At 34.8% G+C, this 16,453-nt stretch overlaps 1 protein-coding gene and 1 long non-coding RNA gene across 2 annotated transcripts; one reads left to right on the forward strand and one right to left on the reverse strand.

Moving 5' to 3' along the window:
• Positions 1-1,825: 1,825 nt before the first annotated feature.
• Positions 1,826-4,967, forward strand: LOC149593694 (uncharacterized). The gene is made up of 5 exons (XM_089861684.1): positions 1,826-1,861; positions 2,111-2,224; positions 2,288-4,402; positions 4,462-4,591; positions 4,655-4,967. The coding sequence occupies exons 1-5, from the start codon at positions 1,826-1,828 to the stop codon at positions 4,774-4,776; spliced, it is 2,517 nt and encodes an 838-aa protein (XP_089717810.1). The 3' UTR covers positions 4,777-4,967.
• Positions 4,968-7,792: 2,825 nt separating this feature from the next.
• On the reverse strand, positions 7,793-9,037 carry LOC149593695 (uncharacterized). Its single transcript, XR_016379524.1, has 3 exons — positions 8,969-9,037; positions 8,853-8,899; positions 7,793-7,869 (listed from the first exon to the last, which is right to left on the reverse strand). It is a non-coding gene; the product is annotated as an uncharacterized LOC149593695 (long non-coding RNA).
• Positions 9,038-16,453: the final 7,416 nt, after the last annotated feature.

A 16,453-nucleotide genomic window follows, 5' to 3' on the forward strand; every position in this document is an offset into this window, starting at 1 on the left:
ATCTACGTGTATTTCTCCTCAAATCGAGAAGAGTTTTAAAAGAAAGTCCGAGCCCGCGAGAATTCTAGAAGCGCGCTTTGGAAATTTTTTAGTTCCTTCTTAGCTACAAGGTATCGATGGGACTAATAGTTTTACCTGAGTAGTAGTGGTAGTAGTAGTAGTATTAGTAATTTAATAACGGGCGTTGGCGATATTTGATTCTCTTTGTCAAGCAGCCATTGAAAAATTATTCCCTCTGACCGGTATATTAGGGGATATTTCACTAGAAATATATTTATTGTAGTAGGGATAGAGAGAGTACGTAAAAGATGTGGCTTAATTATGGGCTAGACCATCTTGTTTTGTTTTATTTCATTCTGGAGAAAGGTAACAACTAGTTTGGTGGTGTTAAAGCTACAAATTTTAGGCTATAAATGGCCTGTCCGTTCTGTACGATAGTAAGGTTGTAAGAAAATCTGCGGGACTTTAGATTTTTGAGCGTGGTAACTCATATCAATGATTTCCTATAATTAACTTGTTCTGGGGTATTTAGAAGAGAATATTCAATGTTTGTAGAAGATTTTATTCCATAATGTATCGATCGTAAACGTAATTCATATAATTCAGCAGAGTGAGACTCACAATCGTGTAGATCTGAAAAACCTCACAGCAGCGCAGCTCCGAATATTAATTGAAAAAAATCCAAGACGATAACCCTAACATTAGGATAATGAAGTATTTGGAAACTTCAGAGGACCTTGAAGAACCATGGGAAAAATTAAGCGCAGATGATATTGAGCCTCCACAACCAAATCCCATCCCTAATGTTGACCCTCTACCACCTAACCTAGATGAAGGAAATGATGTCCCATGGTGTAAGTATGGCAATTGCCAAGAGATGCCAACCACAGAAGAAACACTCGAGGAGAAGAAACACTGGTTGCATGACAGATATTCCAGATTTGGAAAAATTAATTTTGAATAGAGGAGTTTTGGATATCCAAATGGAAATGGGACAAAATTTAATGTACCTTCTCAAGGAGGATGGGGATGTTAATAGAAAATACAGGCATGCTGCTTATAGGCAGTATATTTATTGGCAATGGGGTAAGCTTGGCCAAGGGAATCGGCGAGTTATACCTTCCTGAGTAGTATGAAAAATTAGAGTATGGTATCCCAATCCAAATGGTATTTACACAGGATATAAACAAAACCGTTATCTTTAGGGGGGTTATTATTGGTGGTTTTCACAAATTCATCTTTGAAAATTAAAACATTTGATTAGGAGGTTTTCTTTCATAATTGTTTTTAACGAGTTCATTCTGTTAAAAACTTAAACCCGCAGATACATTGTACTCTCTTACATTGGAGCTGAGCCAATAAATGATATATATATATATGATCAGCTAGCAATTCATGTCTGGGAGGGCATGGAACCTTAGCAATGTTCTTCCTATTCTTCGTTATAGCAGGGTCCTCTGGAAACATATCCAAAACATTGCGAACAACTTGGCGCGACATTGTGATGTCCATAAGATTTCTTGCTTGCTGATGTCTTTTGGGTATTTTAACTGGGACAACAGTCTATCTCGACGTAGATTTCGAAAACTTCGACTACATTCAGGGAAAAACGTTATGTCAACTATAAATTGAGAGAGAAAAATTAATTATATTAATTTTACCTAGTTGTTCCATTTTTATTAGTCGCCACTGGGTGAGAAAGGCTACTATTATGGTCAAGGACGGCCAAAATATTCCTTGCTATATATCCTTTCCATCTAAAATGTTTTTTAATATTTAGCATATAACTTATGACAATACTAATACTATATTCTTACGGATAATAATGTCTTTTTGGGGCGCACTTCAACAATACGCTATGGTATGATTCCAAAGCCCCTGTATGTCTGCAATAAGTGTTATTTCCAGATCATTATCAATTAGCTATGCTAAAATTACCAAAAAAAGTTAAAAAAAAACAACCTGAAATTCTTATAATATGGAAAATCTTTTAGGAACTGTTTGTCGCAAACGATTTTTCGCAACTCAATGAATGGCAAGGTATTGTTTCGCAGCCATGGCTTTACACGATCGTCCTCATTAATTTCCTCATGCCTACATTCACCGTAAGGAAAATTGTGCACACCCAATCGAACGTGTGAATTGCAATACTTATCTTTGTTCCAAACATTTTGTTGGTGGTAATGGGCCTAGCCCAAATTTTCCTGATCCAGTACATTCCAAAGTAAGTCTGTATTCTCTTCAAAATAACCAATACATGGTCTAACTAAAATCTATTGTGAACCAGGATTATGTTTCAATTTTGAAAACTAAACCCAAAGAAGATTCCAGTGCTACGTTTATAACGCATTCATTGAAAGAAATTCAAGAGGTTGTAGTTTCCTTACCAGAACAAACTTCCCAATCTGAACAGAACAATACAGAACAAAACCGCCAGAACGTAAAGAAGGTGGATACAGGATGTTTTACGTTAAAGCCAGCTCTAGTTCACTTGACTCCAGTAGAAAATGCACCGGAAGAGCAACCTCAAAACACAGAAACAGAAATTGTAAATGACACTGACCAGATGATGTCTGCAAAATGTATCGCATCAGTGTTCGGAAACTTCTTGGCGCCACTTAATTGGTCAATTACCCGCAAAAAGGATGAATTCAAAGCACAGAAACTCAAGGAATCGTGTGGTGTAATTGTGGGTTTAGCAGTTGACAAAGAATTTGCCGTTACTTACGAAGCTTTAGGGAAACCCTTAACCAATTTGACTCTTCTTCAATCCCTCCCAAAGGAAATAAAGAACACTACTGACTTAATGATTGCTATAAACTGCTTGGATAAAATGAAAATGTGCAATGGCAATACTGAGGTTGAGTTTGTGAAAATGTTTAATGATCGTAACAGCTCTACTGCATTCTTGAGCCTGATAACAGGTGGAGTTCACAGTGAAAGGTGCTGCCTTATCGAAATTAATGAAAAAAGATCTAGATATTTTTATTGCGTTAAACAAAGAGCATGTCTCAAAACTATTTTAAGACGAAACCAAAATAAGAATCACCGAGATCTAACGCATTTCAAAAACATGGACAAAGATTGCCTTGTGGCTAATTTGAAATCAACTAAGGGTCTTGTTTATAAATTAAAAGCAAAAATAGTACGTCTGAAGAGAAGATTAACTAAAGTAATTTCTGTTCATGGTGATGAAATAGAAGAAGATACGCACAACGTTTTGAAAGATGTTTTAGACAAAAACCTGGCTAGGAAAAATTACACCAATGAAGATTTTGCTAAAATATTCTTGCAAACCCAACAAACGATGCTTAATGGCAAAAATTCCAAAAGCCGACGATGGCATCCTTTAATCCTACAATGGTGTCTGTATATGTATGCAAAATCTCCATCTCTTTATCGTATACTCAATGAATCAGGCATCCTCAAATTACCATCCAAGAGCACATTAAATAGAAGAGCACCGAAAATTGGTTTAAATCCTGGGTTTCATAAAGAAGTGATTCAAAAAGTCCAAAAAGATTTAGAGAAACTTGGTCTGCACCCACATCAGGAATTTTTTGGTCTAGTTATTGATGAAATTAAAGTCAAGGAAGATCTCGTATACAGAGTTGAAACTGGGGATGTTGTTGGGTACACTTCCCTAAATGATGTTCATAACAGAATATCTGATGCTAAAGCGGTACTTTATAAAGACCGACCCATCGCTACACATTCCCTCCAATTTATGTTGAGAGGAATTACTTCAGGATACAAATATCCCATTGCGTATTTTGCTACCAATAGCTTAACTGCGGACAAGCTTGATTCCCTCATCATGGAAGCCATTCACAAGTTTGAATTTTGTGGATTGAAAATATTATGCGTCACTGGTGATGGTGCCTCGACAAATAGGAAGTGCTTTGGATATAACACCACCTCGAATGAACCGCACAAATGCAAGAACCCAGCTTCCGGAGAAGACGATAGATTTTTGTTCTTCGTATTCGACCCACCGCATCTCATAAAAACCGTTAGAAATGGTGTGGCCAATAGCACAATGTCTTGCAAATACCGTTTACTCAAAATCAATGGAGAGTACATTACGTGGGATACCATCCGAGCCGTGTACAACAGAGATAATGAAAATGGGGGAAATTTAAGAATGCTTCATAAACTTACTTTGGACCATATTAATTTGCAAAACCGCATGAAAGTTCGCTTTGCCACGCAAGTTATCAGCCAGTCAGTTGCGAACGCCATTAGAATTGAATTTCCTGGTCAATATCCAGAAACGGTTAGATTCCTAGAAATCTTCAACAAATGGTTTGATCTTATGAATGTTGGACACCTCTATGAGGGCAGAAACAAAGCAAATGAGAATCTCCATCCGTATACTAGAGCTGATGATTGCAGGCTTCGCGTAGGTTGCCTTTTAATATTGAACAGCGATAGAGTACTATTAATTATTATCCGTTTTAGTGGTTAAAAGAAGTTTTTTTGCCGTACCTCGACGAATGGGAAACATACGTTCACAATGAGCCTGTTGACAAACAAACAAAAAAGAAAATGCTACTTCCCCAAGAGACATTTTTAGGACTTCGTCAAACAAGTCAGTTATAAATCTAACTTCATATAACCAAATAAATATATTAAATTGTATGTTATTTCATAGCGCTGGCAGTTATGGAAATGATCCCTTTTTTTTGTTGGCCCAAGGGGCACCATTTGTGTTGTCAACGCATTTTAACCAGGACCTTCTGGAACAGCTATTTAGCAGACATAGGCAAGCATTGATGGCTGGGTCGTGTCCGTCAATTTTGGATTATTCAAGAAACGGGACAAAGCTCCAAAGATTAGACGAGGGAAATTTAAAACTAAAACAGAGCAAATTTGGTAATACCGAGTAAACTGGTTTATTTAACCACGTTATTGTCAAAATATCAATCTAAAAATATCACGTAATACACTTTTGACCCGTAATAAATAATAACTTTTAAAATATCTAATCACAATAAAATATTGTATTTTTTTTTTACAATTTCTTTTAAGTTGTTTTCAATCTTGGTTTTTGATTTTTCTTTGGTGTTGCTTTTTGTGGTTAGCGCCTTGCTCCTTGTCTTAGCTTTAAATTCATTACGTCGATTTTTATTGTGTCCGTTTCCACAAGTGTTGATTGAGGTGTTAATGATCACGGAAAATATTTTGTTACCACTCTCTACGCTAATTTTAGCCTTTTCTGCAACTGTATTGTATTTGGTTCTTAAAACGAAGTCATCATTTAGGTCACAGAGAACTTTCTTCTTTCGGTTTGAAATGTATGTTTCATTATAATATTTTCCAACGTGTTTCATAATCCGGACAAATATTTCCATTGACTCTAAAGTAGGATACTTGAGATTCTTTCTATTTTGAGCATCTATCCATTCTCTCAATTTCTCTGGCACTTTTGATACATCTTTTTCTCTCATAACATCACCAATAGCCCGGCTGTCTTTAGATGTTTTAGATTTCAAAAGCTTATGGACAATGAAACCAGCTACGTAATACAAAATACGTGCGTCTTCCTTAATTTCTTTCACAGTTACTGACGTTTGCTTATTTTCATGCATATAAATCTGTCCAATGTTAAATACCTCAATCAAGAAAAAATGAAGAGCTGAGTATTTTTCTTCATCAGTGACGTTCAAAACAGTCTGTAAAACAACGTTTTTTGTTTAGTAACTTTCATGCCTATTTACAAACACACATAAGATATTAGTACACACCTTTGGAATATCACAAATGATGATGAGAGATTCAATCGCTTCCCCTCTTCGAAAGGCTCTTAAATTGTCCGTATTGTTTATCCTCTGGGGTTTTTGTAAAAAGAATCTCCCAACCACGTTTCACTGCTTCAAAAACCCGAGACGATTGGTCCAACAAATTTACATAACAAATTAAAACTGCCCGTCGTGGCAATATTGGCAGATCCTCCATTTCTTTAAACTTTTCCTGAGCTCCCGTCCAAGTGTTTTTAAACATTTCATCATAATCAGATCCTACAAATGAATGGTGTAGTTTTGGTTAATTATTAATTTTTGGCCATCAGAACATTTCCCATGATCTGAATGTCTACATACTTGTAACTATTTCCTTGGCGAAGCTATTAATCAAACTTGCTTTCTTTGTCGACTTTTTGACACAAATTTTCTTTTTCCTAAAATTGTACGCATAGACAAATTTGTTCATAAAAAAACAGAGAAAGGAACACGAATTTTGTCTATTGTTTAAGGAAAGTCGAAAATATTCTTACGGAGATCCTGTATTCTCTATTGATTTTATTGGTGAAAACGCTACAGTTGTGTCGTCAAATTCCCCTTCATCATCTTTAGAATTACATTAGTAAAAGCATTAGTACACCTAAGCCTTGGCTTCAATATTACAAATTTAAGAATTTATAAAGTTAATATTCTTGTAATACCTGTTAAAATATGGTTTTGAAAATTTTCCATTTGCGAGATGGGTCACGGAATACCTAACACTTCAGAGGTATTTGCAGAAAACATTTTATTAACAATTATTGTGATTTTCATTTAACATTTCAATTTTTCAAAGCTACGAAGTGGTTAGGATTACGTGGGTAAAAAAGCAGACGAAACAACAACCGACTTGACCCCGTGAATCAGTAAATTGAATGTTTCCGGTTCTAATCATTTCGGCCGCGAGGGTGCGTCTCGAACAAACATTTTACCGCGGTGATTTATCCCTGTTAGTTTTTTTTTCATCCATGGGTCAAGCTAGTCTTTTTATACAAGCATTTGAATAGTGATAATATCCAATAGCTGCTTAAATGTCATGATTATTTTGCTTTTGCTTAATTTTGACTCAAAAGTTTTCATGTTGGTAATTTACTATCTATTAGTTCAATAAAAATCAAAAATATCAAATAAATCAACTAAAATCAAAAAAATCCGATTTAAATCAAAAAAATCGATTTTTTTTTTGATTTTTTTTGAAAAAATCAAAAAAATCAACAACCCTGCTCAGAATCCCATAGCTGCATAATTGCAGGGTAACACTCATTAACCTGTTTGTCAATGATTGTTGTTGAGCCTATTGATTTAAAATCTATCAATTTGCATAAATTGTCAAACTGCAATAAAAAAAAACAACCAACTTCAGTAGTGTCACATTGAAATTTTAAAGTAAATATGTATATAGTCTCTGCCACAATAACTTTGAAAAGGAGCATCCCGAATATAATAATCCAGCAGCCAGTTTGAGATTCAAGTTTCCTGCCGCTGCTTCCCATTTGTCATAATGGTAATTTCTTCCCTTTTGGCATTTCCATGACACATGAAACTTAGCACCCATGAAGAATGACTTAAAGCTTAAGGTTTTACCACAACCCTTCACTCTGCAAGTTGAACCAACGGATCTTTTGATCAGTTTTTCAAGTTCCTTTACTGATGTTAGACAAAGTTTAGAGTCATCAAGTTTTGTCTCTAGAGAATTCTCCATTTCTTCCAAAGAAAAATCTAGGGATTACCTAGAAGTAGAGTAAAGTTGTAAGAAATATCAATATTTACATTGATCTAAAACTGTTATTAGTAACGCTGCTATGTGGGGTTTCAGCAACGCTTGAAAGAGGTGATAAAGTGGTATTTACACTAAAAAGAAATTAATATTTGTAAGTAATCCCAAAAGTTTAAATTAAGGTGAATATCGCTTAAAACAATTTCAACTTTACTTTCTTCTTCTTTTTGGTTTTGTCGTGCCATCACATTCCTTATCAGGGTTACTGCAATTTTCCAAAAGTTTGCGTTTTTATTTTGGGGTTGACGACATTTTATAATTACTAGTAAATTCTCTAGTAAAAGGTTCGGTGGAAGGTAAAACTGCCCCTGCCTAAAAATTATTACAGGCATATATTATTTGAATTTATTTCGTCAAAATTCAACAGATTCTGATAGTAATGAAACTTTTGTTGTCCAGATAAAGGGGGGGGCTGTTCGAGGAGGTACCTGCCTAAATAGGTAAAGCGTCATAGATTTCAGGATTTTCTAGCGACTGTAGCACAGGTTTTACACATCGCATCCCTATCTGGTTTGGTTTTTCATAATATAAAATTATTTTTCTAGGTAATCATCGAGTCGAACCCGCGCTGGTTATTTTATTTAATTTTATATTAAATTTTGAATATGACGTCAGATGCAAAAACATGCTTGGGGAAATCATTCTCCAACAAAATTTTTTTAAATATACTTCAAAATTTCAAATTAGTGCTTCCTCGTGTAAAATTTTAATGGCAACATTTAAAAATGACCCTCAAAGAAGCAGCCTAAACGTTTCGTTTTAGATTTTCTAAACTATACTCTCAGGCATAGTAGAACAAGCCTTCATACGTACGAGGAAAAAATAGTGGAATAGTCTTAGAGAAATAAGCGATTATATAATTTAATAATTCCGCTCTTTTATGAGTGAAATTTTAAATATACGCGCCTTATCATTTGTGACGCCATTGTTTCCCACTAAAAGGATTTTAGAAATTTTTTAAAAATAAATTTAAAGCTACAATTGGTGATGAATGTAACCGCTATTCATGCTGGATTTAAGATAGACATCTCTTCTCCTCGTCACTCCTTATATCTAATTATTTGTATAAATTTCCAAAATCCTCGATAAGGCGCGTATTTTTAAAATTTCACTCATAAAAGAGTGGAATTATTAAATGTAAAATCATTAAATGACATAAAATAGCTAGCGCGGGTTGGACTCGATGATTACCTAGAAAGAAATCCTAGATTATGAACGAGGCTTTACCTTCAGATTTTTTCCAAACAAAAAGGTTTTTTTAAAAATGATGAAAATGTAAATCACGATAATCTTACTATTGATGGACTATCGATGCATGTTACTGGTGACATTTCTTTTCGGACTGCAATTAAAATAAAATAATTTATAATACATTATTTTATGCACAAAAAATTTAAATCGGGCTTTATACTATGCAAAAGTGTTGCATCATTTGTATCTTCAATTTCCAAGTTCACTAATGGAACAGATAGATTTGCAAAGCATTGTTCTTCACCAGAATCATTTTTTTCAATATCACCTTCCTGTGGTAAAATTTCCTCCGCAAAACTGTCATGTCCTAATTAATGAATAAGAATTTTTGGGTTACTTTGATTAAATAGACTCAAACGTTAACAAAACTCAACTACACATTTTCATTGTAACAGATTTTGCCGATATTAGGTGAAAATGATTCTATTTTAATTCAATCATATCAATATTAAAAGAAAAATCAGATTGGCAATTTCATTGGCCATAATTGAGCCAAATTATCAAACTATCTGGATTAAGTTGCCATTAATTGTGGAGTTGCGATTATCAGGCTTAGCTATGGCCAATGAGAAGAGAGCAAGGCAGATTTTGACTTAAAATACAAAAATGGCTTAATTAATTTTGTATCATTTACGCCATATAACGTCAATTTTAAAATGAATTAATAATTAACGGGAATGTTTTGATGAGTTTTTAACATTTCTAGCCTAATTTATCATTCAATATCAAATAAAATCCACTTGTTTGAACACTTCATTAAAAAAAAGAATCTTCTTGCAATTTCTTTGAGCTCAAGTGGATAAACCTTATACCTGAAATGCTAGTTACACTGGTTTGATCCAGGGTTTCATTAACAAACTCTGTATATGAAAGATGATATTCAATATGTTTTTAAAAGATTGTGATGTTCACAACACCCTTAAACTGAGGTTGTGATCATTAAAATATATATATATTACCTTGCACCACTTTAACAGGTTTTACCCTTTTCTCCGATTCCAGATGTGAAACATGGTATGATATTACTGCAAAAATATAAATATAAATTACATACATTACCCGAGTTATGAACAAGAGGAGGCTTTGTACTAACAAGCTTGAATATATTAGTTACTGCCCTCGCTTTACAGTTTATTTTTTGAGGATTTACAAATTAAAGGTCTACTTTTGATCTTACCTTCCATATGTGTCATGAGTTGCTCCTCGCTCTCCGTAGCTATAAGTACTGGCTGCACTGCTGCTTTACAGAGAAAAGGTTTCAATTAATACAATCTAAAAATCCAAAGTTTGCTCCTTACCCTTCTTCATGTCATAACATTCGGTACAAAACCTTTCGTGTAAAGTCAATAAGTGTTGAGCGAAATAAACATTCATCTTGGGCATACTATTTGGGTCCTGATGAGGAGTTTTAGCCAAAATTTTAGCACGCACTTGTGCTAAAACTACATTCCCTGTGGGAACTTTTGACAATGATAACCATGATGCACCAGCAGCACCACACCGTGCACTATGGTTAGGCTTTTGCTTCAATTTTACTTGGCTTCCAATATTAACCGCAATCCAGTTTGACTTTTCCCTTTGCCACTGCTCACTAGCTTCTAAAAGAAACACTTTTGTTTGGTCTCTTTTCAACTGCGTTAATTTACGCTTTTCTAAGCCGCTAATTGGAATCATTTTGAACGTTGAAACAAAGGAAACAGTATCGCGCAAAACCATACAACAAACGTGTAAGAGAGAGAGACGGACAGACAAGCCGTTAGTGACCGTAGTACCAGCGTTTCAAACTTTCAGCCTTCTGTAGGCTTTCAAGGCGCGTAGTAATATCATGGCCACCTAGAACCAGGCTTCTCCCACAGAAAACTGAAACAAAGTTGGACGTGCAGATTCAGCGCCACAAAAGTGCAGCGTCAAAATTTGAAACGAATAGGCAGACTGGCTAGCATACCCTCCGATGGCTCCCTTTAAAGCAAGCTTTTGCAATCACACCAAAGTTGCTCATATACTAACATTTTCCCTTGAATTAGTTATGGCTCCTTTTCTGTTGTATAGAGTTATTTTCCTCCTTTAAGTAGAAGCAGCAACGGTAGCATTTTTTGGAATATGGACATTTGACTTCTAAAACCCCATAATTTTGAGATATCTGGTGACTCTGGTCATACACGAGCCTATCTGGAGATGCCGCTAAAAATTAAGTCTTTACTAACAAACAAACCGCTATTAGATACTGTAACTGGATTGCCTTCTTGACATTTAAAATTAACATAAATTAATACAGCGTTATCTTCACGTTCTTTTCAATGACGGATTTACCGTATATCTTCCAGGGTTTTGCCATACAGTAGGTTCTTAAGCCGCTAGTCAGGTTCTGTCGTGCATTTTGCCATTATGCCATAATTAGAAGACTTAAGGCTTGACCGCCTTTCTTTCATCCAATCTTCACTTTATCCTTGTTGTCTAGTCTTCATTTCGATTACCCAAAATTATTATTCTTTTAAAATTTGAAAATTTTGTTTAATAAAGCTATGAATAGCCTCGCGAATGCAGAGAAAGGGAATCATCGAATTTTGGGTCCAGACATTTTGGGCTACCACTACATCGTCCCAAAATGTTCCTCTTTTTTATAGGGCTTAGGATACGTGAAGGTATTTGGATAGTTGATTGACATGGTTCTGGATTGTTTGCTGTTTGAATAGCTGACAATACGGAGTTTTGAATGGCTGTAGACGTTGCGGTTTGCAAGGTTAGTTGGTAGCGTAGTTATCTCAATAGTGGGTCGTTCAATCGCAAACTTGCAAATTTGCTTGTGCCCCTTTAACTGGTAAATCTTCGAAATGCTGAACAATTTACTTGACGGGATTTTTAGCTAATTATCTGAAAAACAGCAATCGTTTCTTTTGGTCAATCACCCGGCAATTTAATTATCTTGGATCCAAATCCTTTTTAAATAAGTTCTTCGGTTTAATTGTTTTGAAACGCTGATGTTTCACAATGACCAAGGCACCGATCGATTTCTGATACGATAAACTATTACCACCCACATTAATCCACTTGCATAACTTCCCTGTGGATGTAACATCATCAGGTAGTTCCAGATCTCTCTGAAAATTGAGCAACAGGTCAAAAACTAAGACCAAGTGGTGGCACTTTCCCAACTGACTGATAGGAAAACCTTTAATTTAAACATATAGATAAATTTGTATGAACACCGAGTTTAACTTACCCACATGGGCATTTGCAATAGCTATATAGCACTGCACCAGTAGACTTCCTGAACCCTAGTATTACAGAATAGTTCCCTTTTTCATCGAATTAAAAACATTAGCCCTCACGGCACAAACATCATTGTATTCCTCAAAAGGTTTTGGGCTGTAAAATATTTTCTGAACATAGCCTTCCTCCCGTAAACTTTGTCCCTTGGTCGATTATATTGGTATAGGGAGCTAACAGTTCTGACCCTGAAACGTCACACCTCTTATCTCTTACTGGAGTTTTATCCCCCCTAACGGTTGGAAACAATATTCTACGTGCAAAAATTCCAACCAGAGAGGGGCTAAGTGACGTCAGACTATCTCTTCCCCCTAGCCAGTTGTTAGCTCCCTATAGTCGAATAAATTTATCTTCGATACTACAAGCAAAATCTTGAAAAGATTTAACCCCGCTTTATTCTTCTTATAATCCTTTGGTGTATCTAACTCATTTCTAAGTGTAGAAATATCCAAAATAGTTTTGCTGTTCATCATTTACCAGTTTTACTACCTGAAACTCAAACATCAAAACGAAAACGCGTTTAATATATTGCCTCTTTAATATTTATAATCCGTGCAAGGCAAACACACGATAGAACTTCAAGCGGCACGGTAAAAAACCAGACGATGCAAGTGACATAACTATAAGTTCCCTGTTTCCTCACACGAGCGCTCCACTGTTCTGGTCTTGCGCAGTTCATATCTCTGAAGTGGTGAAATAATGGAATGGTCTACAACAATCCGGAGTTAATCGATAGGAGTATCTTGAAGCAAATTCCTATAGGCCAAGGCTTTAAAAATGTATAGTCAATATAAATACTAGTCAAAAATGAACATATCATTTTGAAAATTATCAGACTTCAGAAATACTCTTAAAAAGTTCACACGTAATTATGTACTTAGAAATTATGCAGCACACCAAACAAAAGAGTAGGCTACCATTTGTTATTGTCGAATTATTTTCAGAAATGTTCTTATCATTATTTTTAATTGCTTTAAAGAAGAGTGTGTTACAATTAATGCTTAATAGTTTTACAATAAGTATAACTATTGGGTGACTTGGTTCAACCCTAATTATTGGTGAATTATTAATATTTGCTGTTAACCATGTCACTCAAATACTACAGAGTGGCAAAAGTTATTTGAGGCGGACCAAGGACCAATAACGTCTCTAATCATAAATCTATCGTTCACAAAATAGTGAGAATTGGCTCTTAAGAACCAGCAGTGACTGCTTCTTGTTTAAGCCAGAGGAAAGAAACTTGAACACGTGACTGATGTTGCCGTTGATTGAGTCTCACCCAAATCTTACATAAAGATTAGACGGTTATTGAAGATATAAATTCACATTACGTGGTGAAATTTCTTTCGCCAAGCATGGAGAAGAAGCACACAGGGTAGCTTATAAGATTTCGCGAACGAAATATCCATGATTATAGACGTAATTGGTCTTCCTCAAGTAGCTAAGCCACTCTCTTGTATTTGAGTGCCATGGTTCACCCCAATATAAACAATGAAAATCCGTCAATATTTAGGATTAAAGCAAGTTGACCATTGGTTATATTATTGTTAAATTATTTTTGGTTGCCTCCAACTTCTCTGTAAGACCTTCTCTATTCGGTGCTTAGTCAACCTATTTTTTAAGCTCCTTTACGCAGGGATAGAGCTAATAGTTAGGGACCAGATTTTTTTTGCACTAATTTACTATGGTGTGCTGGTTTTTTGGTGATGAAGGTTTTTCATCTTTAAGGCTCGATAAGATAGAAGTTAAGGGTTTACACATTACGCTTTAAAATAGCAACAATAGTTTAAAATCTGGGTGCACCCGCCAAGTTGTCATGCACTACCAGCAATCCTTTACCCGAAACATTTCAGCCTCATTTTCGCCCCCTCGTAACTCGGTTCTGGGGAATAGTACACCACTCATATTTGCACCTCAAGGGCACAGTGTTAATCCTAAGAAGTCCTCCAACTTCCAGCTGACACATCATCAAAACCTCTAGGGCATTTCCGGTTGTGCTAGAATGATGAAATTTGGCATACTTGTACCACTAAGCATACAAGCAAAGGGAAAAGTCCCAAAAGCGGGAGTTTTCCCCTTTTAGCCCCTGAAATGGGAGTTTAGAATTAGAGTCATCATCTAAACCTCTAGGGCACTTCCGGTGTTGCGGGGATGATAAAATTTGGCATACAAGTAGGACTTAGCATACAAAGAAAGGAAAAAGTCCCAAAAGCGGGAATTTTCCCCTGTTAGCCCCTGAAATGGCGGTTTTATAATTTAGATTCCCTCGTAATAGGACATTATAATTTAATTTTTTCGTCTTTTAATATTAATAATTTTTACTAATATGATTCTTTCGTATTGTAAAATTTAATATTAATAATTTTTACTAATATGATTCTTTCGTATTGTAAAATTTAATATTAATAATTTTTACTAATATGATTCTTTCGTATTGTAAAATTTAATATTAATAATTTTTACTAATATGATTCTTTCGTATTGTAAAATTTAATATTAATAATTTTTACTAATATGATTCTTTCGTATTGTAAAATTTAATATTAATAATTTTTACTAATATGATTCTTTCGTATTGTAAAATTTAATATTAATAATTTTTACTAATATGATTCTTTCGTATTGTAAAATTTAATATTAATAATTTTTACTAATATGATTCTTTCGTATTGTAAAATTTAATATTAATAATTTTTACTAATATGATTCTTTCGTATTGTAAAATTTAATATTAATAATTTTTACTAATATGATTCTTTCGTATTGTAAAATTTGTTTTTTACTTAAAGTTTTAGTAAATAAATTTTTTACTCATTTCCTTTTCATTTCGTCTGAAATGGTTCTAAGCGTGTTTTGATTCATTTAGTTTTTCTTAAATCTATTCTGTTGATTAAAAGTGTAACTTGCCACAATATAGTGTTCTTCGAATAGAAATACGGTTAACAACTGGGATTATAGTGTTCTTCGAATAGAAATACGGTTAACAACTGGGATTATAGTGTTCTTTGAATAGAAATACGGTTAACAACTGGGATTATAGTGTTCTTCGAATAGAAATACGGTTAACAACTGTGAAAAATGTGGTGAGGTGATAAAAGTCGATTAAAAAAGGTAAAAGTCGATTAAAAAAATATTTTAAATCTCTTAATAATAATTTTGCGCTTTGATACTACATTCGGTCAATGCGCTTGAATTGGATTTTTAAAGATCAGGTATTGTTTGATCACACCTTCATATCATTGCGGTTGAATTGGATACAGAAAGTTAAGGTACTGTTTCAACATAATGTTGACCCTTTTCAAGTTGCTAATTTTACAAGTCTTTCTTTCAGCGATGGCTGAAACAGTGTTTCTGAAGATTATAAATCTACAAGAACATGCACGTACAAAAAGGAGTGAAATCCCAACAAAAACATCTCTGTAAAAATATGCCAAGTTGTTTGGCCGTAAAACGAAGTGAGATCTAAAATACGGCCAAGTTATTATCTCCAGGTGAACCAAGAATTTATTTGACTTAAAACTTCTCAAGAATGTTTTTATGACTTGGCCATTAGCATTCCAAACTTGCATCCTTCTTCTTTGCGCCCGTGAAGGCGAAGAACGGAAGTTACAAGTTTAACCACAAAGGCTATTCAAGAATATTTAACCAATTTGATTTAATATTTTAATTTCGATCCATATCTGGAATTAAACGAATCTTTGAAATGCTAATGGCCAAGTCAGAAAACATTCTTGAGAAGTTTTAAGTCGAATAAAATGTTGGTTCACCTAGAGATAATAACTTGGCCGTATTTGAGATCTCACTTCTTTTTACGGCCAAACAACTTGGCATATTTTTGTTGGGATCGTCCCTTTCTGGGGTTTCTCTGGAATTTCTTAGGTGTTCACTCTCTGGTGACGGTTCCCTTGCTTGCCTTTGTTTTTTATAATGCCTTCCTCTTCACTATCTGAAGCTATCTCCCTAAGTTCATGGCTCTTCTTTGTTCCCACATTAACACACCCTATTACTTTACCGTTAACAACTCCAGATGTACAATTGCTATTGCAAATGTGTCCCGCTTTTACGCAAGGACAAAAGACCCTGCGACTAACGCGTTTATCGTAATTGTTTTTACAATTGAACTACATAGTTGTAGCCATCCGGCAAGATTCCTCCATTTCAATTGGCAACATAAGAAATAAATTGTTAAAAAATATTTCTATAGTCTATAGTCTAAGCTTCTTTCTGGGTTACGACTAAACTTTACGGTATGTTAAGAGAAAATGAAATGGGAATATAAGAATTGCACAGACCACTTAAACGTGATTCAGAGGAAAATACGCGGGGGGGGGGGTAATATTTGCCTTTCATCTCCCTTTTTAGCATCTGCAACGGATCA

This window comes from Phalangium opilio, unplaced genomic scaffold, assembly GCF_054372755.1.
Source record: "Phalangium opilio isolate 3A_F unplaced genomic scaffold, DU_Popi_V2 ptg000487l_1, whole genome shotgun sequence".
NCBI classification, from domain to species: Eukaryota; Metazoa; Arthropoda; class Arachnida; order Opiliones; family Phalangiidae; genus Phalangium; species Phalangium opilio.

Excerpts from the sequence above, each read along its gene's own strand:
- LOC149593694 (XM_089861684.1), top strand. The coding sequence starts at position 1,826 with ATGTCTTTTTGGGGCGCACTTCAACAATACGCTATG. Across the intron at positions 2,225-2,287 it reads CTGATCCAGTACATTCCAAA|GATTATGTTTCAATTTTGAA; the intron begins GTAAGTCTGTAT and ends ATTGTGAACCAG. Across the intron at positions 4,592-4,654 it reads TTTAGGACTTCGTCAAACAA|CGCTGGCAGTTATGGAAATG; the intron begins GTCAGTTATAAA and ends GTTATTTCATAG.